The 27,744-nt window shown below is 54.0% G+C and overlaps 1 protein-coding gene across 1 annotated transcript in view; it reads left to right on the top strand.

Moving 5' to 3' along the window:
• The window catches only part of SLCO2A1 (solute carrier organic anion transporter family member 2A1), a 77,168-nt gene extending 49,808 nt beyond the window's left edge, over window positions 1-27,360 (top strand). The window contains exons 4-14 of the mRNA XM_068545937.1: window positions 7,292-7,519; window positions 8,309-8,407; window positions 10,344-10,480; window positions 12,315-12,393; window positions 12,904-13,068; window positions 14,101-14,290; window positions 15,910-16,075; window positions 18,385-18,548; window positions 21,849-21,913; window positions 24,411-24,534; window positions 25,368-27,360. Coding sequence (XP_068402038.1) covers window positions 7,292-7,519; window positions 8,309-8,407; window positions 10,344-10,480; window positions 12,315-12,393; window positions 12,904-13,068; window positions 14,101-14,290; window positions 15,910-16,075; window positions 18,385-18,548; window positions 21,849-21,913; window positions 24,411-24,534; window positions 25,368-25,488 — 1,538 coding nt within the window. The 3' untranslated portion in view covers window positions 25,489-27,360. The remainder of the gene's footprint in view (window positions 1-7,291; window positions 7,520-8,308; window positions 8,408-10,343; window positions 10,481-12,314; window positions 12,394-12,903; window positions 13,069-14,100; window positions 14,291-15,909; window positions 16,076-18,384; window positions 18,549-21,848; window positions 21,914-24,410; window positions 24,535-25,367) is intronic.
• The last annotated feature ends 384 nt before the right edge of the window (window positions 27,361-27,744 follow it).

Raw genomic sequence — 27,744 nt, 5'->3', positions numbered from 1 at the left:
AGAGGGTTGACTGGTGTGCATCTGGGCTGGTGGTGGGGAAGCTGGAGGAGGGGAGAGGTCCCGACTTGTTTCTAGTTAGCCCTGTGAAAACTGGCACGGCTAGACCTCTGGTGTCTTGTGGGAAGAATGTGCTCTGATAAACTTGAGCCTTCCAGAAGTGGGCCTCAGGGAAGATGAGAAACAGACTGACAGCCAGTTGGAACATACCCCCTCCCTCCCTTACCCAGGCCCCGCAAGGCAGAGGCGGGTGGCCCCCGAGTCCGTGGTGGCTGGAATAAGCAGGCGTTTCTCTGACCATATCACAGGATCTGATGGTGGGCAGGTGGGAGGAGGAGGGCGGTGAGCTTCTGTAAGTCCAAGGAGAGGACTGGGTGTGGGACGTTTGCTGAAACGCCTGAGGAACGGGGAGGGGTTGCTCTCTCTTCTTCACGTGGCCCGAGCTCTTCTGCTCCAGGGAGGAGAGGGGTGGGGTGGGCTGCAGAAAGCTGAGCCCCACGGCTCTGCCAGTGGGTCCTGATACAGGTCTTTTCACTCCATCACTGTCTTCTTCTTTTTAAGAGAAGAGCCTAATGTTCTAAACTCTAGAAGACTCTGTCCTCACCAGAGTGAGCTGGCCACGACCATCACCGCAGGGAGGCCCAGGCGTGAGTTCCTGGAAAGCTCAGACCTTGTCTCTGACAAACACCTTCACCACAACACAACATGTCAGGGAGCAGCGGGTCCTACCCACCACCGCACCCCGCCTCCAGGACGGAGAGCAAGCTGCTGCTTCCCAGGTGGAGGAACTGATCTTTCCCTTTTGCTTGTGTCACAGCCTGGTCTGGGGTGGATTTGGCCCCATTTAGGGCAGGCATAAGGAAAAGAGAGTTTGTTGGGAGATCTTGAATCAATTTGGAATGTAGAATAGCCCAAGAGGATCTCAGTAGACTTGGATTTAATTTGGGGCCAGTTGATTATCTTTTAAAGTACACATTTTAAAAAATTTATTTATTTTAATTTATTTATTTTTGGCCACGTTGGGTCTTCGTTGCTGCACGCGGGCTTTCTCTAGTTGTGGCGAGTGGGGAGCTAGTCTTCATTGTGGCGCGCGGGCTTCTCATTGCGGTGGCTTCTCTTGTTGGGGAGCATGGGCTCTAGGCGTGCGGGCTTCAGCAGTTGTGGCACGCGGGCTCAGTAGTTGTGGCTCGTGGGCTCTAGAGCACAGGTTCAGTAGTTGTGGCACGTGGGCTCAGTAGTTGGGGCTCGCAGGGTCTAGAGCACAGGCTCAGTAGTTGTGGCACGTGGGCTCAGTAGTTGTGGCTCATGGGCTCTAGGGCGCAGGCTCAGTAGTTTTGGCACACGGGCTTAGTTGCTCTGTGGCATGTGGGATCTTCCCGGACCAGGGCTGAAACCCGTGTCCCCAGCATTGGCAGGCGGATTCTTAAACACTGCGCCACCAGGGAAGTCCCCAAATACACATTTTTAATAAAGGCAGTTAGTTTCTGACATGTAATCTGACATTCTAAAAGTTAATGATAACAGTTAAAAGATCCCCAGAGAATTTTGCCTCCTGGACACTTCATTTGGTGAAATTTCATGAGGATTTTTGTGGCATTGGTGCACCGTGCAACATGCCATGTAAAGACTTAATAAGCCAGTCAACATTTTTACAATCTTTGATGACCGCTAAATGGCACACAAAAAATAATTTTGCCAGCAACAATGTTCTAATAAATGTGACTTTAGTAAAATGATAAGAATCAGCAAAATCAAGAACTAGAACTCTGAAAAGAAAGACTTATTCTCTGGCCCTTTGTTTCCGAGGCTTCTGCTTCCCTACAGCCAGCCTGGCCTTGTGTACCTGACACACCCGCTGTGGGCTGAGCACCCCCGTGCTTGCAGCCGTGGAGTGGACCAGCGCTCCCTGCCTGCCTCTCAGGCAACACGCAGCCTCACCTATTTTACCACCGAAGTAGCTCTTGGCTGGTTCAGTTCCGCTCTTTACACACGGGCCTTGAAAACTGGCTAATCCCTCCAGTGTGTTAGATGTACTGCCCCCCTCCTGATCGTCACCCTCTGGGTTCTCCTTAGGATGTAATCCAGTCCCCTTTGCGGGACACGGCAGCCCTCCAGGAGCAGCTGGGCCTCGCCCTGGCGGTGTCTGCATACTGACCCCGCTGAACCTCTGAGCTCTCCCCTCCTCACCATGGCTCTTCTGTCTCCTCCTGCTGATCCTTCTCAGCTCAGAGGCTATTGTCTCTGAGAATCCTTCCCAAACCCTCTCCCCAACAGCACTGGGCTTGGTGCCTCCCCACGTGCTCTCTGGTACGCTGTGGATACCAGGCTGTATTTTTTATTGTGGTAAAATATATATAACATAAAATTTGCCATTTAAACGTGTCCAATTCAGGGCATTAAGTACTTTCACACTGTTGTACAGCCGTTGTCACCATTCATCCCCAGAGCTTTTTCATCTTTCCCAATGGAAACTGTGCCCCTTAAACACTAACTCCCTCTTCCCCCTTCCCCCAGCCCCTGCCTGGCGACCACCATTCTGCTTTCTGTCTCTATGAATTTGTCTATTCTAGGTTCCTCATATAAATGGAATCATGCAATGGTTGTACTTTTGTGTCTGACTTGTTTCAGTTAGCATAATATCTTCAAGGTTCATTCATTTTGTATGTAGCATGTGTATTAAGCCTTCCTTTTTAATGCTCAATAATATTCCATTGCATGTGTATATCACATTATGTTTATCCATTCATCTGATGGACATTTGGGTTGTTTCCACCTTTTGGCTATTGTGAATACTCTGGCTATGAACACCGGTGTACAAATATCTGTTCAAGTCCCGGCTTTGAATTCTTTTGGGTAAATACGCAGGAGTGTACATGCTGGATAATATGGTAGTTCTATGTTTAAATTTTTTTGAAGAACTTCCATGCCGTTTTCCACAGTGGCTGCACTATTTTACATTCTTACCAGCAACGCACAAGGGTTCTAATTTCTCTACATCTTACCCAACACTTGTTTTCTGTTTTTTGAAGGGTATGAAATGGTATCTCACTGTGGTTTTGATTTGACCAATATTTTGGCAATGTTGCGGTTGCTTCTTTGATGATGTGTGTACCACAGCAGACAGAAGGCTTTGGAAGGTGTGTCCAGGTGTCTTTTCAGGTCTTAGCATCCCAGCTTTTCCCTGTGAGGCAGGCATCGTCCATGGGAGCTGACGGGCCTGGGTGTAGTCCTTCAGTGGCTGCACTGGGAGCAGGGGCCAATTCTTTGCACCACTTTCCCAGTGTGGTCGTTTGCCTTTGGGTGATCTTTACACCACCCTTGCACTTAAGGGAGACCTGGCCCTGCCACCCCATAGCCGACAAGACAACGTGTGACAGGGAGCTGCTGTCACACCTAGACAGAGACAGGCAGCTCAGCCAAGCACATTTGCAAGTGACAGTAGCCCACAGTTTTAGGGAACTCCAAACTTTGCTCATTTCCTCTTATAAAATATACTCGAAATTTGTTTGAATCTTCTGAAAAGAAATGCCCATTTGAGAACTTGCCCATTTGAGCAGCTTTTTAATTTACGAGCCCTTTAGATGTGTGTCACCTCAGTCAAAGTTGGTGGAGGGAGGTGAGCAGGGCGTGCGGCCAACTGTTTGAGTGACCGCACAGCCGCACCTGGCCAGTTGGTAGCACGGGTCGGAGGGTGGCCAGGGCCAGGCAGCCGGCTCCGCCCTCATTCCTGAACCTGCCCATATGGTCTTGAGAAGGGTAGTGGGGTCTTTTTCTAAAGAGTAGCATAGCGCACAGCGTGTAAACGCTCACCCGCTGGGGTGTCCGTGTGGCTGCCGCACTGAGGGCACGGAGTGAGCTGTGAGCCTGGCCCTCGGCTACCGCCCACCCTCTGCAGGGCATGGCCCCTTCCCCGGAATCCTCTGAGGGCTTTCAAAGTCAAGGTCACTGACGTGAGGAATCAGATCCAGGACTAGAACCCAGGTCCCAGGCTCCCAGCCCAGCCGCTCCAACATCTATGGGCCTTGCCTGCCCACAGCCACCTGGGCCTCCCCCTGGGGATGGGCGTGAGTGTGCCAGCACCACAGCCCCGTCTCTGAATGTTGGACACGGGGCAGTGTTGGTGGGAGGGTTCCTGAGTGTGGTGAGGAGTGGGCTCTTCCTCAGCAGGAACATTTCACAGCTTTGTGCTTCCAGACTAAAGTGACGATCCTGAGAATCAGGCCCTTGCAGCATCACTGAGGCACACCAGCCTTCCTACAAAAGGGCAGGCACAGCCATCAGCCATGCTGACTGACCAGCGGGTCCAGTTTTTCATGCCTGCTCCCCTTTCTGGAACCATAGCCTTCTAGCCCTTTAGTGACCCATAGGGACTCTCCCTATCCAGCCACCTTATGGTCTCTGCCTAAAGGGAAACTGAGGCTCAGAGAGGTTCAGAAACTTGCTCAAGATCACACAGCTACCTAGGGCTAAAACCAATTTTTCTTTCTTTAAAAAAAAAAATGCCTTTATTGAGATATGATTGACATATAAAAAGCTGTACATAGTAATGTATAAAACTTAATGAATTTGAGGATGAGTATACCCATGAAACCATCACCACCATCAAAGCCACAGACATATCCATCACATCCCAAAGTTTCCTCCTGCCCCTTTATTATTGTGTGTGTGTGTGTGTGTGTGTGTGTGTGTGTAAGAACACTTAAGTTCTACCCTCTTAGTAAATCTTGAGTATACAGTGCAGTATTGTTATCTATAGGCGCTACGCTGTCTAGTAGATCTCCAGAACTTATCTGACATAACTGAAACTTTATACCCTTGACCATCACCTCCCCATTTCCCCCTCCCCCAAGCCCCTGACGATCACCATTCTACTCTCTGCTTCTTTGTGTTTGACTGTTTTAGATTCCACATATAAGTGAGATCATACAGTATTTGTCCTTCTGTGTCTGGCTTATTTCACCAAAGCCAATTTCTTGACTCTTTATACCATGTGTTTGTTTCGTCTCTTTGTCTCGGATTTCAGCAAAACCCCCAGCAGCCAGCCCCTTTCCAGCATACCTCTACCTGAGAGGAAGTTCCCAGCCACTTACAGAGGTCAGAGGGCTCATGTGTTTGAATGTAACTAGGGATGGGTAGAGGAATCTCCCCAGGCCTGGCTCCTCCATCCCTGAAAAATGTGTGTTGTGTCTTTTCAAAGCTGCCATTTCAGATTTGATTTCATTAAGGACTTTGAGTCAGGCACACATGGGTTCAAATACCAGCTCTGCCCCAGAGCAACCACTTACGTGGGCCAATAACCCCTGTGAGCAGGACAAAATGTACGTCACAGCCTTGGCAGTGTCTGCCTGTGCAGTAAATAGAAGCTTAAAAATTCTGGCGCTGGAACTTGGATCTCTACAGTAAAGCGTGTAAGTCAGAGAAAGGCCCAATACACAAGCAAGGAGAGGCGTCAGGGAAGGTGGGGTGGGCAGAGAAACTCGGCCCTAGTGTGATGGGCCTGCCTTTTGCAGGCCTAGGGCAATGGCTGTGGAACAAAGAAATAAGAAGCGGGAGAGACATTGTTAAATTTTGGCTATATATTTTTATGAAAAAATTATTTTTAATTTAAAAGCTCTTACTGTTGCTTTATTTCAAAAGTATCTTGTGTTCATTATAGAAAAATTAGAAAGTACACTGAGACAAGCACACACACACACAAAGATCACCACAATCCCATCACCCTGAGAGAACCATGGTCTTCCAGAGTTTTTCTCTGAAAATTCCATTAGGCTGCATACATTTTATAAATTAAGGATCATATTCTTCTCCAAACTACTAGTTATTTTTTGAATCTACGAGATGTTACAGCTGTCTTTGCATGTCAGTAAGGCTACCTCCCCACTCTAATTCTAAGAGGCGCCTCCTATTTACCCATGTGGTTAGACCACTCTCTATCCGAACCCTGAATTGAAAGGTGGGACAATGGGTGTGGAGTGGGAGGAGGAAGGTACAGAGGGACACTCACAAAAGTCTGGGGCTGGCCGTAGGCCTGGGTGCACACAGCTCCCCTGCACACAGCTGGGGTCAGGTCTGGATGACCTTGACCAGACAGGCGTCTTGGCCCCCTTTGCCAAGGGGCCCCCTGATCGATGGGGGAGCCCCCTAGGCCAGTGGTGTTTAAACATGTCCTACACAGGCACTAGTGTAGAGGACAGGAGATGCTGGGGCCAGGCTGGACAAGCATGTGTGTCTGCGAGAGGTGAGGGGACGATGAGGGCAGACCCCTCCCCAGCCCCACCGTCTAGAGGAGCCCTGAGCTCAACAGCACTGGGCAGAGTCCAGTGTGATGGACAGATCTCGTCCACTGCCCTCGCTTTTCCTCTCTGTGGGACTCTGAGGCCCACCCAGCTCAGAGCTCTGCCGTCTCTGGGAGGACCACAAATGAGCGTGGAACGGAACTCCAGGGAGCAGGATCAGGGACGTTAGCAGTTTCCATTGTCTTCTACAAGGCTGGGAAAGAAGGCATCTCATGGAAAGGAGCCCTCAGGAGCCCTCAAGGCCTCAGGGAGCTGACAGCGCTCTTTGTTTCGTGTGGGCCAAATTGGAAACAGTGGCATGGGAGTGGCCGTCCAGCCTGGCCAGGTCCCCAGAGCCACAGGCACTGGTGCCCACAGGCCACACTGCGGCCTCTGGGGCCCTCACAGAAGGTGCAGCCTCGCCCCCCATCTGTAACAGGAGGGTTTAAACCAGACGGTCTCAAAGTCCCTTCAGCTTCCCAGGTTCTTGATCCTTGGGAGCTGCCAGGTTGGGTAAGCACATTCGGTGCCTTGGACAACAGGGCTCTCTAGCCTGACCCAATGCCGGGTTCATCCAGGAGTGAGGGCTCTGGGAGTCATGACCCCTGGCGAGCATCCCAGGCTGGGGGTGACACCATCTTCTGTGGGACAGAATGACCTCTGTCCTGCTGAAGTGAACCACACCTTGGGGGCCCGAGCCTGAGGCTGCGCACAGGGGCACTGAAGGCCGACAAGCCTGGGTTCCTCTTTCCCAGGGAGGAAGGTACTGATCCCTCCATGCCCAGCCCCCCTCCTGTACCCAGAGAGGAGAAGGAATGGATCCCCAGGAGATGAGGATGGCTCTCACACCTGACAAGGGCCACGCTGCCTCAGGGCAGGGAGCCCACCCTCTCCCCTCCTCTCACGTTTGTTTCTAGAGCCGCTCCCAGAAGGCCTGGGAGAAAGGCCGGGTCTGGAGGCCAGCTGATGCGGCCAGGACTCCAGGGTGGGGGTGACCGGCGCCCCCTGTCTCATTGCAGGGAACAGCAGCCGCCTCCATACTGAGCTCTGTCAGAAACACTGGCAGGGCCTGCCCCCCAGCAAGTGCCACAGCAGCACCCAGGACTCCCGGAAGGAGACCAGCAGCATGTGGGGTCTGATGGTGGTGGCCCAGCTGCTGGCAGGCATCGGCACGGTGCCCATCCAGCCGTTCGGGATCTCCTACGTGGACGACTTCTCGGAGCCCAACAACTCGCCCCTGTACATCTGTGAGTCGGGCTTGAAGAGGGCTGCGGGATGGGGGCGGAGCCTGACGTGGCCCAGCCAATGCGTACAGCTGTCTGGGGATCTGACACACCTGGTTTGAGTCCCGGCCCAGGCCCCAGCTCCTCACCTGCAGGATGGGGCCCACAGTCTCTGTGCACTGGGGACGTGGGAGTACCTGAGGTGATGTATGTGAGCCCTTGGTCCCAGGGCAGGCACCGGGCAGCTCCTCGACCAGCAGTAGCTACTGCGTCTGTCGAGTCTGGGCACAGGCTGGGCACACATGTTCTCTGAGCCACCCACTTAGGGAAAAGTTTGGCCTCAAAGAAGCATATGCAAAGCAGATAGCACATGACCATCTGACTGACCAAGTCCTTCCCTTAGAACAAGCCACACTGAGCATCCTCAGGGCCCACGGCCCAGACCAGACAGACCACACCCACAGGCTCTGTGGCCCACAAGCTCCCCCAGGGCTGCCACTGCCACACTGTACCTGCAAGGAGATTTGCCCACCAACACGCACCTGGGCCAGCATCTGTAAATGCCAAGGAGGCCGCTTCTCTCCGGGCAAGCGGATCTCTCTGGCATCTGGCTGGAGGAGAAACAGCTTGGTTCCGCACATCTCAGGATCTTGAGTGGCTCCAGCCGTGCCTATAGTAAATGCCACAGGTGTGGACTTGTCAGGGCCAGGGGACAGATGGGGTGATGTCTCAGGAACCCCTCAGCAAGGGAAAGAGCCCGTGGCTGCCACCCTCTCAATCCCTCTCAGCCTCCTTTCCTCCTCCCCTTTCCAGCCATCTTATTTGCCATCTCTGTATTCGGACCGGCTTTCGGGTACCTGCTGGGCTCAGTCATGCTGCAGATCTTTGTGGACTACGGCAGGGTGGACACAGGTGAGTGTGTGCCAGGACCACAACCCCCAGCCAATCAGGACAAGGATGAAGCTTGAACTTTAAATGCTCACGGCACCCTCGCCACCCACTCCCTCCCTCCCTCCTGCAGTCAGCAGACAGTGTGGGCCTCCTCTCTCCAGGGCCCGGGGTGGGGGTGGGCAAGGGGGATGCGCTGCTGAGGAAAACACACTTTCTGCCCTAAGAAATCACACTTTCTGCAGCGGGAAACCTTGAGACCTAGGGCAGGGCCTCAGGTGTTGCCACCACAGCTGCCTGTCTTGGTGGTGGTATTAAAAAGAGCTCTATGATTCTTTGATTCTAAGATGGTTTTGATTGTTTAAGAAAATATTGATAAGAGCTCTTTTGGGGAAAAGAAGAAGCACTACATAGAATACACACATGGATTATGACTCCCATCCAGAGGGGTGTAACATCGTGTTTAACCATGTGGGCACAGGTAGCAGAGAACCTGTGTCTAATCCTGGTTCCGCCTCCTCTACTGGCTGAGTGATCTTGGGCAAGTATCTTCATCCTTTCTGTGCCTCAGTTTCCTCATCTGTAAAATGGGGCTAATGATAGTGAAATAGAGATGTTGTAGTGTTTAGAACATGCCTGATATATATTGAGCTTGACAGGAGTGAGCTCTTTAAAAAGTGATCTGGATGAAGCCACTGTGTATCTTAGGATGAGAAAGTACAATCCATAGACAGCAGCACACGTACTGAGTTAACCGTTCAGGGAGCCGACCCCAGGATGGACCCTGCAAGGGCATATGGCTATTGTGAGGTTGCCTTACACACCCCAGCCTCCCACAAGGCAGGGAAGGCTGCCACTGTCACAGAGGGACAGACAAAGTGCTTTGACAGTTCCAAGGCAGAAAAAGTGCTCCTCCATGAGGTGATGAGGGAGGGCCTCCCAGGGAGGTGAGGTCTGCATCCCATGTGGGTGGAATTACACAGGTGGTGATGGGAGAGGCCTTCCCAGTGGAGGAAACCATCCGGACAGAGCCAAGGGGGGCAATGCGTGGGGCGTGTGTGGGTGATATGTAAGTTCCCACAGGCCAGATGTGGCTGGAAGGCAGGTCCAAGCCAGACCTTCAGGAATAACAGCCCCCCACCCCGCAGTGCCCAGCACCCAGATCAGAACCTGCCTGTCCCACAAAGAATGTGGGCAGGCCTTAGCCCAGTCCTGCTGCCAGAGCCCATAGACTCCTGTCCCTGGGGCTGTCTGACCACAACGTCGTCTGCTCAGGGTCATCCACCTGTACTTCAAATGAAAGGGCAAAGCTAGCGGAGCTGTCTGCTCAGGGTCAAGCCATCTTTGCCCTTCACTGACACTTCCTGAGTTGGGTCCTGGCTCTTCGTTGCCCAAAGAGACTAGCAACTGAGCTCCCAGGGCACCAGGGACAGTGCCCAGGACAGAGTTGGGCTGAGGGCTGTTCTGCTATCTTCTCCCTCCCTCCGTGCCCATGTAGTTTCTTTACAAAGAGAAGCACAGTGGCAGACCCTTAGATGTGGATGGGAGACTACAAAGAAGAAAGCATCTCCTTCAGAGGCCTGGTGGCCTACTCTGTTGGTGGTTGTTTTTTTGAGCACCTAAGGATTATGAGGCCTCCTTTCTTAGGGATCAATAAAGTTGGGAAGCAGTAGCATCCAGTGATTAAGAGTGCAGGCTTGGAAACCACGAATACATGCATGGGTTTGAAAACTGACCAATGAAATGGCGCTTGCAGGCCAAAGTTAACCTCACTGATCCGCCCAGTGGCCTCCGTTCTCTGAGAAGACCCCAGAGTGGCCTGGAGAGAGAATGCCGTCTGGACGAAGATGCTAGCTCACAGCTTACCTCTTCTCCATCATGGGAAGAAAGTTCCCCCGATCAGTATGGTGAGATCATGCATTCATCCAGCAAACACTTGTGTCCTTTGTTTTCTCTTCAGCTGCAGTTAACTTGAGCCCCGGAGACCCCCGATGGATAGGAGCCTGGTGGCTGGGGCTGCTCATTTCCTCAGCCTGCCTAGTTGTTACCTCTTTCCCCTTTTTTTTCTTTCCTCGAGCAATGCCCAGAGGAATGGAGGTAAGCTTCTGAGAACCCACAATTCTACCGATTATAAGAGTTTCATAAAAGTAGGTAGAGGTAGAAAATAAACAGAGCTGAGAAGTTGCAGCAAGTTAAGTAAATTCTGGGTGAAATCTAAACAAGTTTCATGATACAGGACCTCTGAGAAACTTTGAGAGGTGAGAGTGCTTGTGAATTTCCAAAAGATGGTATCTCATCAGTGTTCCCTTTACCGTGTTAGCATCTCAGAGATTAGGAGGGCTCCAGGGAATGTAGTCTGGGGAAACACTGAGTTCATCTAAAGTGGGATAAAGAATTGAGAGCCAATAAAAGCTGAATATGTGCCCTGGAGCAGTTGACTTTTGCATGTAATAGGGCCGGTCTTGTCTAATCCTAAAGGACTGAGTAAGAAGGGGATTCTTCGTGCTGCAGAGCGTGAGGGTGGGCTGCGAGTGGAGCACACTTTGAGCCGACTGCCCTGCCCTGCCCTGCATCTTCCAGTCATATCTGTTGGGGAAAGAAACCAGGGAAGGATGAGAATGGAAAACGGGGGAAGAAGTCTGGGTGGGGGCCTTGACCTTAGGCTGAAGGGTCTAAAACTTGTTCTGATCCCATGAAACTCTGAGTGACTGGTGCCCACTCAGGTGACAACATGGCAGCTGGGTCAAGGTTGAGGTTGGAGAGTTGGGAAGGAATGAAGGCTGGAGATCTGATGAGGCCAGTGTAGAGATGGGGGATGCAGCTGAGGGCGGAGGCCATGGCTGCCGGACAGCTGAGGCAAGGGCAGGGGGAGATGTCCTCGGAGAGGGTGCCGAGAAGGACTCAGCAGTGAGCTGAGAGGGGCAAAAATTTGTGCCGAGGTTCAGAGCCAGAGGCACAGCTGGACGTCTGGCAATGAGGTGTGTGAGATCTAGGCCCAGCTTGCGGGAGGGGCGAGGGTAGAGGGGCCTCCGCTTGTCTTGAGGAAGAATTTCAGAGGTTGGCAGCACATCGGGGTGGTTTTGGGGGGAGGCAAACCTGAATCCAGCTCTGCTGCTGGTAAACTAGCTGAGGGATCCTAGGCAAGTTTCCTTGCTCCTAAGTCTCCTCTGCTTTAAAATACTGGCGATAGAGTCCCTATCTTGGGAGGAGGTTGTGAGGAGTGGGACATTGCATGCAGAGCGCTGGGTGCGGTGCCCACCATGGAGAAAACACTAAATGAATGGGAGCTCCTAGGCCTGCTGATGAGTCCCCTGGGGGATCCTAATGGTGTCAGAGCTCAAGGGCCTTGCGTCTGTGTGGTGGTTCAGAGCTGGGGGCCTCAGGCTGCAGCTAACAAGTTAAGAAGCGGAAGGCAAGTTCACTGAGGAGGTTTGCCCAGAAAGTGCCGGCTAAGAGCCAGGTCAGAGCCTCGAACAGGACCCAACTTTGGGCCCAGAAGAAAGAAGGGACTCCATAGAGGAGATTGAAAGAGAGAGCTGGAAAACAGAGGTCATTCTAGACCAGAGCGTCCCAGAAGCCCGCAGCCTCTGGAATCTGAGGACAGGGAAGAAGTGTAGCCATGACAGACAGACAAGGGGTGAGATCCACTCGGATGCCTTTTGGCATCAGCCAACAGTTAGATACGAAATAATATGCCCAGGTATGAAATAATATCTTGGGAGGCCCTGGCATGGACGCGTCCTGGTCGGTGGCCAAGCACCGGTCTCACTGACACGCAGGGGGTGATGGCTTTGGACGCCCTCCCACACACACGCGGGGCGGCTGACCACTGCCCAGCCCTGAGCCACTAAGACCAGAAGGATCAAGGGCCCAGGGAAGGTGGCTGCAGGGCACCTGGGTCATTAACCCTCACCCCCTTCGCCGCCTTCAGAGGACGCCCACCATAGCGGATGAGGCAAGGAAGATGGAAGAGGCCAAGTCAAGAAGCTCCCTGATGGATTTCATTAAACGTAACTGAGTGACCCGGCAGCCCTGGGAGGGCTGGCTTGGGGTGGGGGCGGCCCGGGGTAGACCAGCCCATGTGGCGTTAGGTGTGGTGAGGGGCACCAAGAGCAGGTGGTCTAAAACTGGCCAACCCCTCCCGAGGGGCTCTGCCAGGGGCCCTGGTGACTGCTGCTGTGCACATGGCAGGAGACCCAAACTCAGACAGAGGCAGCGCCACCCACACCGCCTGGCCCATGCTCTCCTCTCCCCTCCCTGCCCATGGGTGCAGCCATCATGTACAGTCACCCTCCGCCTGACTCCTTCCAGGCCTGTCCTCCTTTCATTCAGCCCATGTGCGTGTTGAGTGGAGTCCGAGTGGCTGTGTGCCCCCAACAGGCCACTGAACGGCTCAGGGCCTGGATTCTGCCCTGAGGAAGAGAGAGGAGCTGCCTGGGGGGGAGGAAGGGCAGTGGCCAGGGTCATGGACCCTCTGACCACTGCCCAGAGGCCCGGCCCTGACGGCAGTCTGTTGGCAGGGTTCCCCCGCATCTTCCTGAGGCTCCTGATGAACCCGCTCTTCATGCTGGTGGTCCTGGCCCAGTGCACCTTCTCCTCCGTCATTGCCGGCCTCTCCACCTTCCTCAACAAGTTCCTGGAGAAGCAGTACGGCGCCTCCGCGGCCTACGCCAACTTCCTCATCGGTGAGTCTCCCGGGTGCCGCCGCGGCTGGGCCCTCCCGCCACCCTCCCAGGGCCGGGAGCCCCCAGACCGGACACAGGCAGGAGCCAGAGGGTTCTTGCCCGAGAGAAAGAATTTTAAGGACATTCTTCCAGGTTGGCAATCTAGACCGCTCTTGGCAGATTTCTTAGGCCCCTATCATTCCAGACAGGAGTGGGCGGAGGCTGGGGGATGACTTCTTCCCCGCCAGAGGGGCTGAAAGCCTGACTGCCTCCCAAAGGCCCTGACATCATCAGGGGCGACAAAGGAAAGAGAGAGGATTGAACTGGGAGCTGGGCAAGATGCCTCTGGGTTTTTTCCTTCTTCTCCAATGACTTGAAGACATTCACCTGGATAAGGAGTATGGGGCCCAGTGATTCTCCGTCCCCGCTGCACTTTAGGCTCCCCTGGAGTGCTTTAAGACATACGGACGCCCAGGCCCCACCCTCGATCAATGAAAGCAGAATGTCCAGCATCCAGCATCGGTGTTTTTTGCAGCTGAGGGTGAGAAACACTGATGTGGTCCCACCAAGTACCCAAGGGAATTATGGGGCCCAATTCACAGGTGAGCTTGACCATGTGGAAGTGGCAAGGTGGTCAGGGCATGACCCCTGACCTCCTGTGTGGCTCTTGGCTGTGACTTCACGCCTCTAGCCTTTGGCCTCTGACTAGCACATCAGGCAGGGGGCACCACCAGTGCCTTGCTAACCCCATGTGGTCATAGTTCAAGGACGGGCCAGGTAATGAAAGGCACTTAATAAGTGCACATTCAACCCACATCCCTCTGGCTGCAAGGGCCCCACTTCTTTCTTTATTCTTGGCACAGGCAGGGCAGTCTGCCATGTCAAGATAACTCTGCAGTAAATGCTCAATTAATGTCGTTTATTACTATTGCAATTAATCATATTGAATGTCGCTTCAGGAAGCCATGCCCCCTTCTCTGTGGTCCAGCTCAGTGTGCGGCCCACACACACTGTGAGGCCTGTGCACCCAGAGCAGCTTCTCTCCGTCTGTAGGTGCTGTGAACCTCCCTGCTGCGGCCTTGGGGATGCTGTTTGGAGGAATCCTCATGAAGCGTTTTGTTTTCTCTCTGCAAACCATTCCCCGCGTGGCTGCCACCATCATCACCATCTCCATGATCCTCTGTGCCCCTCTGTTCTTCATGGGCTGCTCCACCCCAGTCGTGGCAGAGGTCAACCCCCGCAGGTAGTGGGAATGAGGCTGGGGCCAGAGCCTGTCAGTGGCTGCCACACGTCTTCCTTTCTGCTTCTTCAACTGTCCTCTCTCCTTTTCCCTTGTTGATCTAAACTCTTATGCGGCAACTGAGAAAATCAGATCTTGAATAGTGTGCTCAATTATGAGAAGAATTCAGAGGGTCCTAGTGGGTCACCAGCAATCAGGGTTAGGGTTCTGTTTTTTAAGAAGCACCAAAAACTAATTAGTTTGGTTTCAGGATGAATCTGTAGTGCTGTGAGCCTCCGGAACCAGGAAATAGCTACCTTTAGCATCCACTCTGTACCGGCTAAAATTACAGAGTCTTATTGAGTGTAGATGAAAGATGAGAGAAAGAAAGAAAGATGAGAGACGGAGACCTGCAAAGATCTGGGAAAGAACAAGGAAAGTGATGGCAGACTTGAAAAATTAGGGCAGGTGAGGAAGAGGGCAGGTAAAGTATACCTGTCGGTTTGCATAAAGCAACATGGTTTTAAGCTCTAAGTCTGGCTTCATGTTCAGAAAGGGCTTTGAGGCCCATGAGGGAGTGTGCTGAGCAAGGAGCAGTTACTTTTTTCCTGGGAGCCACCTTTCAACAGCTCTTCTTTAAGATTTTGCCCGGTGAGGTTGCAATACTTGGAGATGCCATACTTTTCAGCCTTGGTGTTTTCTCTTTCTCTTTGAAAGAAACTCTCCTGTCTCTGGTGGATATGAGGGAAGGGAGTGTCACTCAGGATGTCACTCACCCCCCACCCCCTGGTTTGTCCTGGTCTTCTGGCTGTGGATTGAGAGAGACCGAGAAGGTTTTTACTTGGAGTTTAGCACGGGGCTTTGTCATCAGACCAGGTCCTAGTTCTGGCACTGTTCTATACTGGTTGGGGAAAGTTACTTAACTTATCTAATCTTCAGGTTCCTCATCCACAAAAGGAGCACCACTAATTCTAGACTTACTGTGATGGCGCATGAAAAGCCCTCAGGCACAGTGCCTGGAGCATGAGAGATGCCCATTAACTAGGATTAGTATAATTATTTTAGCAAAGCTCTGAACTGTGGTTTATCAGCCCCAATCTGGACCCTCCCCTAAGAAGATCAGGAATATCAGATATGGTAAGATTGGTGAGATCAGCCAGTGAAATCCCTTGGTTGAAGCTCAGGGGAATGGAGTCACCTGGGTGATGGCTACATAGACCCAGAGACGGGAGCCATCTAGACCCTGGATTGCCTCAAGGGGCCTCAGCCCGAGCTCAGATGAAAGAGAAGGGAAGGGAAATTATTGCCTGTGACTTTCCCATAGCATCTGCCATCTCTCTCATCAGAGTCCTGACTGGTTGGCTGTCTCGACCCCTTCTGAAGCGGGGGATTTGCCAACCAAGCATTTCCAACGACTAGTAGTTTGGGCTCCTACTAGCAGAAGAAGTAGAGGTGCCATAAGCACCGGCCAAATTCACTGTTGGCTCCAATAGACATAATTCAGATCCCTGGGTGGCACTGGCCCAAGACAAACAGAGACGCACAGGCACACTAACCAGGCGGGGAACTCACGCTGGGCTGGAGTGGAGAGGTTTTCCTTTGGTCTTGCTTTGTTTGATTCCCATTTCCTGTTTTGCTGGCAGCACATCAAGTTCTATACATCCACAGCCTCCCGCCTGCCGCAGGGACTGCTCGTGCCCAGATTCCGCCTTCCACCCGGTCTGTGGAGACGATGGGGTTGAGTACCTCTCCCCTTGCCATGCTGGCTGCAGTGAAATCAACGTCAGCTCTATAGTCTCCAAGCAACCGGTAAGGGCCGGAGGGGCCCCGGGCCACTGCCGAGTGTGTGCCCCTGCAGCCGGCTCCTCCACTCGGGATGGGCAGGGCCCCACCCCTCTCATTCCCAGCATCCTGGCCTCTGGGCCACACCCACCCTCTCTCCACCTCCCCTTCCCTAGGGTCAGGACCAGACGCCTACAGCCTAAAGTCAATTAAAGATGGGCCGATGTCCAACAAATTCACATTCCTGAGGCCTAACAATGCTCAGAGCAGAAACAAGCCAGAGCACTCCTTCAGCTGAGGCCTGCCAGTCTCACCCTGACGGATCCTAATGGGCCTGTCTGCGTCCTGGCAGTGTTGCAAAGCCACATGGACTGGCCCAGATAAATCGAGGGCAGAGGGCCTCTGTAATGTGCACCTGGAAGCTTAGAGCCGGAAGTAGTGATAGAGAGCATTTGGTTCAATCCCTCTCGACACTCAGCTATGGCCACACAACTGGCTTGAAGTCTGCAGCTATTTAGGGGCAGATCTGAGACTAGAACTCAGGGTGCTGCCTCAGCCTGGGGCATGTCTGTGCAAGGCCAGGTATCTCCCAGCCACAGCCTCCCACTCAGGTAGCCCACACTCACCAGGCTAACTTGGTGAGGTCCTGGCCAGCCCTCAGAGCACTACAGCTCCCAGCCTCCCAGGATCAGACCGCAGCAAACCAAGTCCAGTCGTCTGTGTGGTTATTCAGCAAATACTTAGTGAACAACAGACACAGCCACGGGTGCTGAGTATTCAGGGGGGAACCCATCAGCCCAGGTCCCTGCCCTCATGAGTTTGTATTCTACCAAATAAATGCACAAGGGAGTTTTAGAAAGTAACCCATGCCATGAAGAGACTTAATGGGACAGAGAATGCCTGGGGGCCTCCCTGAGGAGGTGACATTAGAACTGAACCACCAGAAGAAGAAAACGCTATGAAGACCTGGGAGTGAAGCAAACAGAATGCAACTGCAAGGCCCCAGGGCATGAATGAGCTGGCACAGGAGAAAAGAGAGAAGGCCAGGGCTGCCACGGATTGAGGAGAAGTGTCACACCCTGCTCGGCCAGGGAGCAGGCAGGGGTCAGGTTAGGATTTGGATGTTCTTTTTCCTAAGAGCGCTGGGAAGTCTTTGCAGTTCCCCTGAGGATGCCCTAAGGAGAGGATGCATCTTATTCCTTTAAGCCTGTGTGGAGGGCATAGGCAAGGCTAGACCCATTTACCATCCTCCCCTGAGAGGACAGGACAAGGCTGCTTCCACAGCCAGCTCTGCGGGCAGAGGAGCGTGGTTCTCAGGCAGCAGGAGGACAAAGAACTTGGACAAGATGCTCTCTCAGTTGCTTTCTAGTCGGAGGAGCCTGTGGTGGCTTCTGTGGTTTTCTTATCTTTATTTACTTACCTCTGACTCATCTATTTCCAGAAATAATCTTGACAGGTTTCCAATAACAGCACAAGCACATCAAGACCAAAATCCATTAGCATAATATCAAGAAAAAATAGCAAATTATAAGGAAAAGTATCTATGTTTAAAAAAATCCAGACTGAGGGAGGTAGCAGCAACACTGCATATAACTTAATTATGAGCTTCCTAGTAGCCAAAGTAAAAAGGGTACATAGTTCCAATGCCTAGTAGAAGGAAGCATACCAGCTCATTAGTTCTAATCTTGACCCTATAACTACTTTGACACTTACAGTAATTGGACCATAGGCTGGTCTATCAGACAATGTGAGAGAAAAGGTGAAGGCCACCTGACAGGCAGTGGCCACCAAGGAGAGCTGTACAACAGTGTTGAGCCGTATGGATTCACAGACTTGAGACAGAGACCTTTGCAGACAGGAAGAATTCCTCTCAGGCAGAAAGTACAGTAGATTCCTCTGGGTTCCCACTGCTGTCTCCTCCTATTTTTATCTTCCTTTAACGTCCCTGCAGTAAACACACAAACAGCAAAAACAGCAACCCACGAAACCACTGCTGCTGCAGAGGAGGGCCCTCCCAGGCCCCGGTCCCCACTGGGTGGGCCGTGCCTGGCAGTGGAATCCTACATATCCCGACGCGGGTGTAACTGCGGGAAGAGCCCAGCCCACGCTGGACAACTGGTTTTGGTGAAGATGGTTTCTGTTGCCCAAATAGTGGTCAGAGGCAGGATCCATGGGGCACCTGAAACCCCCACCTGGTCTCCTGTCCAACCTCTGCATCCAGCATCACCAGCTCCCCAGGGAGGGCAGAGGAGCGAGAGCTGGAGCAGGCGTTTAAAGTACGCGGAGTCGAAATAATAACAGCAGGTTTCCCCCATTCCCCTCCCTCTCCTTCCAAGACCTACTTGAACTGCAGCTGCGTGAGAGGAGGATCCGCTTCAGCAAAGACGGGCCCATGCCCCATCCCCTGCGCCCACTTCCTGCTCCCGGCCATCTTCCTCATCTCCTTTGTGGCGCTCATAGCCTGCATCTCCCACAACCCTCTCTACATGATGGTGCTGCGGTGAGTGCGCCTCTCCGTCCCCACGCTTCCCTCACTTCGTGCCCAGCTGCCCCTTCTCAGCTCTCCCGCCTTTCGTGCCCCTCAGAGTCCTTGGACGTTCTTGGGGTGATTCAGGGAGATAATGCTGGTGCGCCAGTGGCGGAGGCTTCTGTGCCGGGCCTGTTGGGAGTCCCTAGCTGCAGCCTCACTCCGTGTCTCACGGGGTCCCTGTGCCTCCATCCCGCACAGGGACCTGACGGCTGAGCCACGTGACCAAGCCAGGCTGCCTGACCGCACGCCTGTAGATCCACTTATCTTCAAGTCCTAAAAGAAATGAGAGGACGGAGGAGAATTCAGTTGGATACATAAAATCGGGGAAGGAAAATGAGGAAAGTTCCAGAGACAGAATGAGGGCCACGGAAAGGATGGAAATGAGAAAAGCGCAGTGTGCTAGGAGCCAGGTCAGAAGGGAAGGGCCAGCCAGGTGGGAGGGTAGGACAGAGGTATCCTGTTACAGCAGCACTGAGGTGCCCCTGAGGTGTGGACAGGGAATGACCTCCCTTCACCTCACCCTCGGCGAAGGAGAAAATAAGCTTTCAACCAAGTGGGCATAATTCACCCCCTGCCTGCCTCCCTCGTGTCCTCATCCATCTGGCAAGCAGAGAGGGAAAAACACAGGATCTGGAAGCCCGGGGCCAGGGTCAAAGGCCCACTTCTGCCATGTACTAGCTGAAAGTCCTTGGGTGTTGCCCACCTCACCAAGTCTCAGTTTCCTCGCGGATGAAAGGGGGTTAATGATATTGACCTCGAAGGATTGGTGTCAGGGTTATATGGTAAATTGCTTTGTAAATACAAGGTGCTCTGCATATTGGTTAATGATCACTATTAACCAAATTATTGTTTTTGCTATTACTGTTATCAGCTAGCTAGGTGGCAATGACCTACTTTTCCCAGAAGACTAGGAGATGAGGAAGGGTCTGGGATTTTACCTTATTTACAAGTTAGTTTGCAAACTACCAAGCTCCTGTTTCTGTTACTCTTCCACAAGGATGCTGGCAGAGGCTGGGAGACTCCTGGGTCAAAGCCAAAGGACTTGGCTGCTCACAGCACAGCAAGCAGTGTGAACCTCATGTTGCCTCATTTATCCATGCCCCCCAAGTCCTGCTGGGTGACGTGGAGGGGCTCAGGTGTATGTTTCACCTGCAGTGGGTGTAGGTCACAGCTTAGGAACACTGAGCTTGGGAGAGCCGCTGCTTATATAGACCAAGCCTGCTGCTGGTCTAGAAGATTTTACCTCATGCCTCAAGGTTGCTCATTGCAGTCACAACCCTGGGAAATGGCCCACGAAGCGAACAGTCAGGACCTCGCCTTCTTAGCATACGCCGCAAGACTGTGTAGGGATGCCTCCCAACACCACCCTCTCCTCCGCTGCTCCCCATCCGTGCATTCCAAGTACCCGTGCTTTCACCCGAGGCCCCTGAGTGGGCTTCCCTTCTTGCACCCCAAGTCAGATGGACCATGGTGGACCCAGTGATCCTGAGAAAGGGGTGTGGGTGGCCATGACGAGGAGAGGGAATAGGAAAAGGAAGTCCCTGAGCAGCGGAGAAGGGCATCCCTGTTAGATCACCTCCCACAGGACTGTCAAGCCCCAGGGATGGGGAAGTAGTGGAGGCAAAGCACCATTTCAACCACAGGGTGGGCTTTTCTAGAAAATCTCTGGTCAGGGGCTGGAGTGAAATTGAAGAAGAGGCCCCAGTATCCCAAAATGATTTAAAGATAAATCCCACTGGGAAAGATGAAAGAATGGATGCTGTGAGGTATGGAGAAGGTGAGGCTTAAAGATGGCATTGTAGGCGACCCAAACCTTATTTGTGTCAGTCGTGGCCTCCAGCCAGGCATGGAAACACAGGCTGGGAGTGAAGGTTTGCCAAAAATGTATCAGGAAAGAGAGGTCAGAGAGCCAGGGTTAATTCGGGGCTGAAGGGGCAGAGAGTACAAGGAACTCAAAATCTCTATCAGAAGCCAAATTGGGGTTCCCAAGTCCCATTTAGCTGAGAATCCAAGGGAGTCTGCCCAGGGATAAGGACCAAGACACGGAAGCATCTATTATAGGTTGGACCACTGAAGGGATCTATGGGCAATAAAGGGAGTGTCCATGAGATTGAGATTTGAGGCATTTCCCACTTGGGGGATCCTAGTGGGTGCCTCCCCGCTGCTTCACCCCAGTGGGTATTCTGAGAAGCTGAAAGAAGGTCCCTTTCCAGTTTGCTAGCAGAACTATGGAGGTAAAACAAGAGATGTTTGCAGAGATCTGGGGATTACTTCTGAGTTCCCTCCCTTGCTGGCCCCTCAGCCCCCGAATGCTTTCCCCCAGCCAGCTGCCACTCAGGAGTGTGTGCACTCAGGGCACAGGGAAGCCTGGTGGCCCAGCTGGCCCGCCCCTGGCTCCCCACCTCGTGGAAGGGCGTGTCCTCCCTCTGCTCCACGCCCAGCAGGGATGACAGGGCCTGGCAGGACCTCCCACAGACAGCCTCCCTCCTCTCTCGCTGAACCTCCTTCCTCAGCCAAGCACTTTTCTCCTCTTGAGGGAAGAAGGGTGGGGGCAGGACTGGCTGCATAATTTGCAGGACCCAGTGCAAAATGGAAATGCAAGGCTCCTGGTTCCAAAATTATTAAGAATTTCAAGCCAGCCACAGCAGAGCACGAAAGCAAACACGGGACCTTTCTGAGGGTGGGGCCCTGTGAGGCCACACAGGGCGCATGCCCACGAAGCCGGCCCAAAGTAGAGGATTCTTTTAGTTGCACACAGGAGCCGAAAGCCCAGGGGCACTAATGACACTTTGTATCAGGGCTGTCTTCTATTGCTGTAAACACCAAAGGAGCTGTTCAGACCTGCAGCCATAAACACAGCCTTCAGTATCCTCTCCGCTCCCAGATGCTCTGCCCTTTGCTTCTTGAAGGGGGCTCTGGGCAGCCCAGAAAATCACAGAGACCAGTGGTTCTCAAACCTGAGTGTGCACAGAATCTCTTGGAGGGCTTCTTACAACACAGATCACTGGGCCCCATCCCCAGAGTGTCTGACTCTTCTTCTGAGGCAAGGCCTGAGAATCTGCCTTTCTAGTAAGTTCCCAGGGTGATGCTGCTGGTCCAGTGACCATGCTTTGAGGACCACTGAGAGGAGCAACAGGAGCTCGGGGCCCAGGTGAACCCAGTCAGGCCACGTGAGGGCAGGTTCCGATGTGCCCTGAGGCTGGCTGCCCCAGTGGAGGGAAGGCACAGCCCTGAGTCCTCCCACGGCTGATTTCCTGTTTGCCTTTTCAGCGTGGTGAACCAGGAGGAAAAGTCATTTGCCATCGGAGTACAGTTCTTGCTGATGCGCCTGCTGGGTAAGTGTCAGAGATGCCCCCTTCCTCGTGGCCCTAGATGAAGGGGACTCAGAGGGCTGTGGGGTGCAGGGTGGGGACGGGGAAAGCCCCGTCTCATCTCTGTCGTAAAGGGAAGCTGTACACAGTCAACACAACAGTAAATGCCAAATCCCATATGGGCGGTTTCCCCATCACTTGAGGTTAGGAAAGATTCCATCTATGGCATTAACACCAAATGAAATTACGTAAGAAAAAGGAAAAGTGGGTGCAGCTGAGAATGCCTAATAGAACATTGAAGGCAGGTATTTTTTCATCTCTCTCCAAGAATTCTCTGTAGAAACAAAACCTCGTGCTCCTGTCCCAACCAGAACAGCAGCGGAGCCCAGCCCTGGCTTCCTTTCCATTTGATAAAATCCACTCCTCCTACCTCTATTCGGCAAAGTGGGGCCCTCTGCCGGCCAAGCCTGCCTGCTCTCGAGCAGCGCAGAACCCAGGAGGAAGGGAACTGCGCCCAGAGATCAGGACTGGCTACAGGAGGACGAGCTGCCTGCAGGCATCAGGGAACAGCCAGCTTGCCCTGCAGGTCCTTTCCCAGACTGCTCACGCTGGACTGTCCCTTCTGGACACCTCCAGGCACGAGATAAACACAGGGCACTAATATGGAGACCCTTGCAGTGAAGGTACACTAAGTAAAGGGACCGATTCCAGGACAGATTTACACTGAGTAAAGGGACCAGATAAAAGGACAGATTTATTGAAGACCCGGGGGCATGCACTGCAGCGGGGAATACGGTGACTGCAGTGGAGGGACTTCATTTGTGATCAAGGTGCACTTTCTGACCTTAAACGCTGAAATCCCTGCAGAGCCCATGGTGCATTATTACCCGGGAGTCTGATCTGCACTTCACCCCGTAGCAGCTTCCATGATCACGCTGGGGTGTGTGGGTGATGTCTCTCCTGGGCCTGCTGAGCAGGGGGCCCTCTCCGACCAAATCTGGGTGAGGTGTGGGATGATGAGGAGTGAACCAGTTTTTTCGGTGGGATTTCTCAGTCTCTGGCCACTTGCTCCTCTCGCCCCAGAAGCCCCCCTTCAGACTCTGCTCCTGTGGCCTATATTACAAGCACAAAGGACACAGGACACTGGGATCTATCCTGTCCTGGTGGCAGAGGTATGGTCGTCACCACAGTGCCTTTCCATTTATAATTTATCATTTATAACTTGCTCTGAAACCTCCACTGGGAAGGAAACCTTACATTCCGCCCAGCCCAACAGCAGCCAGGATGGGCTCTGGAGAGCCCTGCCCTGCTTCGTCCAGCCACCGTGAAAACAGCCCCTCTCCTGAGGCTCAAAGCACCTGCTGCCTTTGTTTTTTCATTTGAGCTCAGATAATTCAATGTGGCCACCACAGATAGAAAACCCAGGCTGGAGGGATCCATTCATCACCTGAGAAGGCAATTCCACCCTGGGTAGAAAAAAGGACTTGGCAAGTTTCAAATTACCCACTGGGACTTGGCTGAAAATTTTTCTGGACTTTATTTCTATTCAGGGAACATCATTCAGGAAGGTCAGTCCTTGTGTCCAGTTTCCATCCCCTGTTCACCTGGAGATTTGGGAGCCAGCAGGTCTGAATAGAGAGGCTGGTTCTTGAAGGTTCCCACCTCTGGGCAGAGCCACAAGCAGAAGACTGCCTTTTTCTTTCCTCCAGAAGCAGCTTCCCACAGGGCCCAAAACAGAGTCTGAGAGGCAGTTCAGAGTGGTTCTGAGAATGGGGTGGCCTGGCCCAGATGTGGATCCAGCCAAGCCCTTCCCCAGTCCAGTGACTGCCTAGAACTGTAGCTAAGGATGCGGGGCTCATCCGAATATTCAGCAGCCATCGGGCGTGGCCCCTGCTGGACCAGTTCTCACCACTCAGCTGTGGGGAAGTTCAGGGGGCCTGGGAGGTTCTGAGCAGCCAGGGTGTTGGGGGTCTGCTGGGGGTGTTGTCTAAGCCAGCAGGGCAGCTTCGTGTAGTGGAAGAATGTGGGATCTGAACCTCCAAAAACTAGGGTGCAAAGTCCAGCCCTAACCCCACTTGCCTATGCAAAGGTGAGCCAGCCAAGCCCGCCTTCCCTCCCGTTAAAATGAGGACACCCACCCACCTCCGGAATGCTGTGAGGACCCGAGGAGTTGGTGTCCTCAAGAGCCTCCTGCCACCCAGTGGAGCCTAGCAATCCCAAGTGTGGGAACTATGGTATCTGTCTGAGCAGGCCCACGGTGACATCTGTGACTCACTCTGCCCTGGAAGGATGGCTCAGGCCCCTTTTCTCTTCTAAGCCTCTGGTGAAAGAGTAATTTAGGCTTCACGGAAAGCTCTTCTGCTTTCCAAAGTCACTGTGGTTCCCAGGGTGGGGCAGAGCCGTGCTCATGCCCGTGAGCCGTGCAGGGGCACTTGGGGGCTCGCTCCCCACCCTGCCGGGCGCCTCTGCTGGCAGCTGCACGTGACCTGAGCTCTCTGAACTCTCTTCCCACTGACGCCAGCCTGGCTGCCATCTCCAGCCCTCTATGGCCTCACCATCGACTACTCCTGCATCCGCTGGGGCGCGCAGTGCTCTGGAAGGCGAGGGGCCTGCATCTACTATGACAACGACGCTCTCCGAGACAGGTGAGGGCCCGCACGACGTGCCAGGCCCCAGGCCCAAGCAGAGGCCGTCATCTGCTCCGGTGGCAACTGTGAGGCTCTCAGGCCTCCGAGGGAGAGGGCAGGAGGGGAGCTGCGTTGGGCAGGGAGCGGGGCCACCGGTGACCGGCATTTCAGGGCTCACAGAGAGCCGTCCAAGACTCAGGGGCTGCTCTGATGTGGCCCCCATTCTGCGGTCCCCACTGGCCCTCGGCGGGCGGGAACAGCAGCAGAAAGAGGTTTTTCAAAGGGAGAGGCCGTGGCTGTGGGATGATGATGCCAGGCCAGCCTCCCACTGCTCAGAAGGAGGTGGCCCATCACGGCTCCTGGCAGAGGCCAAGGGCAGGCGGCACCCAGCTGCAGCACCACTGAGTTCGGCACCTCTTCCAGCCACCTCACCTGCTGCCTCATCCCACAGACAGAAACAGCAGGGAGAGTGGGCTTCAGGGGGCTGGACGGGATCTGGAAATGGCGTGGCAGTGGCATAGAAGGCCTGGAGAGGGGCAGACCAAGAGGGCAGCGGGAAGGTGCCCCCTCCTGGCTGTGCTGGGCAGCAGGACCCTCCAGGCGGCTGGGTCTGCAGTGTTTCTCTGGCCCTCCAGGGGGCGCCAGGGCAGGGACGAGAAGCACTGGACTGGGAGTCCCACACCTACTCCCTGGGAGGCTTGTGGTCTTGGGGATAAAAGGAATGAGGAGAGTGGCCCCACCTGGGTGGGCCCGGATCCTTCCCTGAGTGGTGAGGACACATGGCCCGGGCCACTGGGATGCTGGCCACAGAGCCTCCACACCCCTCACGGGTCCTGTCTCCTGCCCCACAGGTACCTGGGCCTGCAGGTGGGCTACAAGGCTCTGGGCATGCTGCTGCTCCTCTACATCAGCTGGCGGGTGAAGAAAAGCAAGGAGTACAACGTGCAGGAGAAGGCCGCCAGCCTCATCTGACAGGCGACCTCGCCGCCGCCCTGCTCCCGAGAGCGGCCCCTGCCCCACACCTGCCCACATTTACTAACGTTAACACGGCATCTCCTTTTCGTTTCTTAAATAAGAAAGAGAACCCCACCACCATTTGCCTTCCCTGTCCCCTCCTCCCAGAGCACCCCAGGGTCCCTTGGGGCCGCTGTGCACCTGGGCGGGGGGGGCGCACAGAGCTGGAGGGCTGGGTCTTCCCTGGCCCCTTGGGAGGGGCCCCCAGAGGCCCAGGCTCATCCTGCGCAGTAGGGATGCTCACTGAGGCAGCTCTGCCCCCCCAGCCCCGTAGTGGGTGGTTTCCCAGGCGGAGAGACCTCTGGGTATCTGCCCAGAGGAAGAAGGGAGGGCTGAGCTCTTACTGGCCAGAACCAGGCTAGGGGAGGGGGAGGCTGGCTGCAGCCCCCTCTGCGTCCGGGTTCAGCACCAGCACAGAACCCAGGAGGGGCCGGCTCCCTTCCTCTCAGATCCTCGCTTCCTGCCCCGAGAGGCCACTTTGGAAGCTGCCCCGTTGGGAAGTACGGCCAGCTGGTCCCCTCTCAGTTACCCACGCTCAGGCGCCAGAGCTGGGACTGACACCCAAGGATGGGCCATCCAAATGCCGTTCACGTTAACTCTAGGCCCTTCCGTACACGGGTCTGTGCATGTTTATCTCTGTCTTTCTGGGGGTATATCTCGAACTAAGACTGCCACGCTGTGGTGAAGACCTGCGGCCGGCTGTGGATAGTCGTGATGCCCAGGCCCCACTCCACGGTGTGAGGACAGGGCTCGTCATCTCAGAGTGGCGGGAAGAACCCCTCCCCCACAAGCCTCCCCAGGCACAGATGAGGTGGCTTCACACGGGCTCCCTCGTCTGGACTTTAGCCTGTGTGTCGCGGAGTAAAGAGAGGCCGTCGGGGATGTCCGCAAGACAGGTGATGAAGCCCAGGGAATGTCAAAAGCTGCCAGGCTGCTCGGCCATCTGCAGCCCACAAAGTAGAGGCCCGAGAGGTTGACTGTCCTGGTCCTGAACACGCTCATCAGCATTTTCTCAGCCTCTTCTCACCGCCTCCAGAGGGGTGGGCACCTTCTCCGGACTTGGGCCGAGAGGCGCTGCTGCTGTGGGTGCAGGTTCAGAGTCAGAAGCCAGCAAGGGAGGCCTTTCATCCACAAGTACTTTATTTATTGGAGACCGGCTTTGTGCAAGGCGGCGCTGGTGCATGGTTCTCCCTGAGCTTCCCCGCCCTCCATCTACACTAAGGCCTCCTCCCAGAGTGGGCTCACTGGGCAGGGCTGGGGCTGCACAAGCAAGAACCCGGAGATTGTCAACAAGACCTTGACCGTCCACGCCCCATCGGACTGAGCCCGCTCCTGGCCTTTACCAAACAGGGAGCTGACTCGCCATGTCCTCTGGAGCAGCTGGACGTTGGTCGTGGCCACATGCAGATCTCTTGAGTGCCACTGCTCTTGGAAGACCCTTCCAGAAGCCACCTCCAGAAAGGCCTCATATGGTGGAATGTCAACAGCCACACTGCCATGGGACCGAAGTCTTTGTGAAAGCCACTGTCACAGACAGCCTGATTCCAAAGCCACCGGCTCTATTTCCACAGATCTCACTCTGGAAGGGAGGCTCCATGCAGCCTCAGGGGCCAGTTTTGGACCTTAAATGGTCCTGCTTGGAAAATGATTCCCTGCCACTAACCCTGGTCCTTCTCGCTGCCATTTAACCAAATTCTGAAGGCACTACCTTCAGCTGAGCTCATGAAAAATGAATGCCAACCTTCAGATTCTGGAAGATGGTTGCCCTCCCAAGCCTTTTTTCTATTATGATATTGCTATTAATATATTATAATTCTGCTGTTGATATAATTTGGTCATGAATTTGTACTGTCATGTGTATCTGCTAGAGAGCAGAAAGAACCTATACCTTCTGGCCAGAGGAGTTGCCCCTGCCCCAACCCTTGGGGGCCCAAGGCCATGGGGATGGGAGGTGATGCCACTCTAACCCATCATCGTCCTGGTACACAGCAGCAGCAGGTGCCTCTTGTCCCTTCAGTGAAGCTCTGCAGGTGACTGTCAAGACCCCACAGTGCTGGGCTCTCAGGAGCCCTGATCCCTGCCCTTGAGTTTATATGCAGAAGTGGGGTTGGACACGGACAGCTAAGTCCATGACACCAAAGAGAACTAATATCATAATCATCACCGATCACTTGGTCACAGCCAGTACGACTGGCCCACAGCAAACCTGCCAGC

This window comes from Eschrichtius robustus, chromosome 6, assembly GCF_028021215.1.
Source record: "Eschrichtius robustus isolate mEscRob2 chromosome 6, mEscRob2.pri, whole genome shotgun sequence".
Classification (NCBI taxonomy): domain Eukaryota; kingdom Metazoa; phylum Chordata; class Mammalia; order Artiodactyla; family Eschrichtiidae; genus Eschrichtius; species Eschrichtius robustus.
Note: the sequence above shows the minus strand (reverse complement) of the source record. Positions and strands in the feature narration are given on the sequence as shown.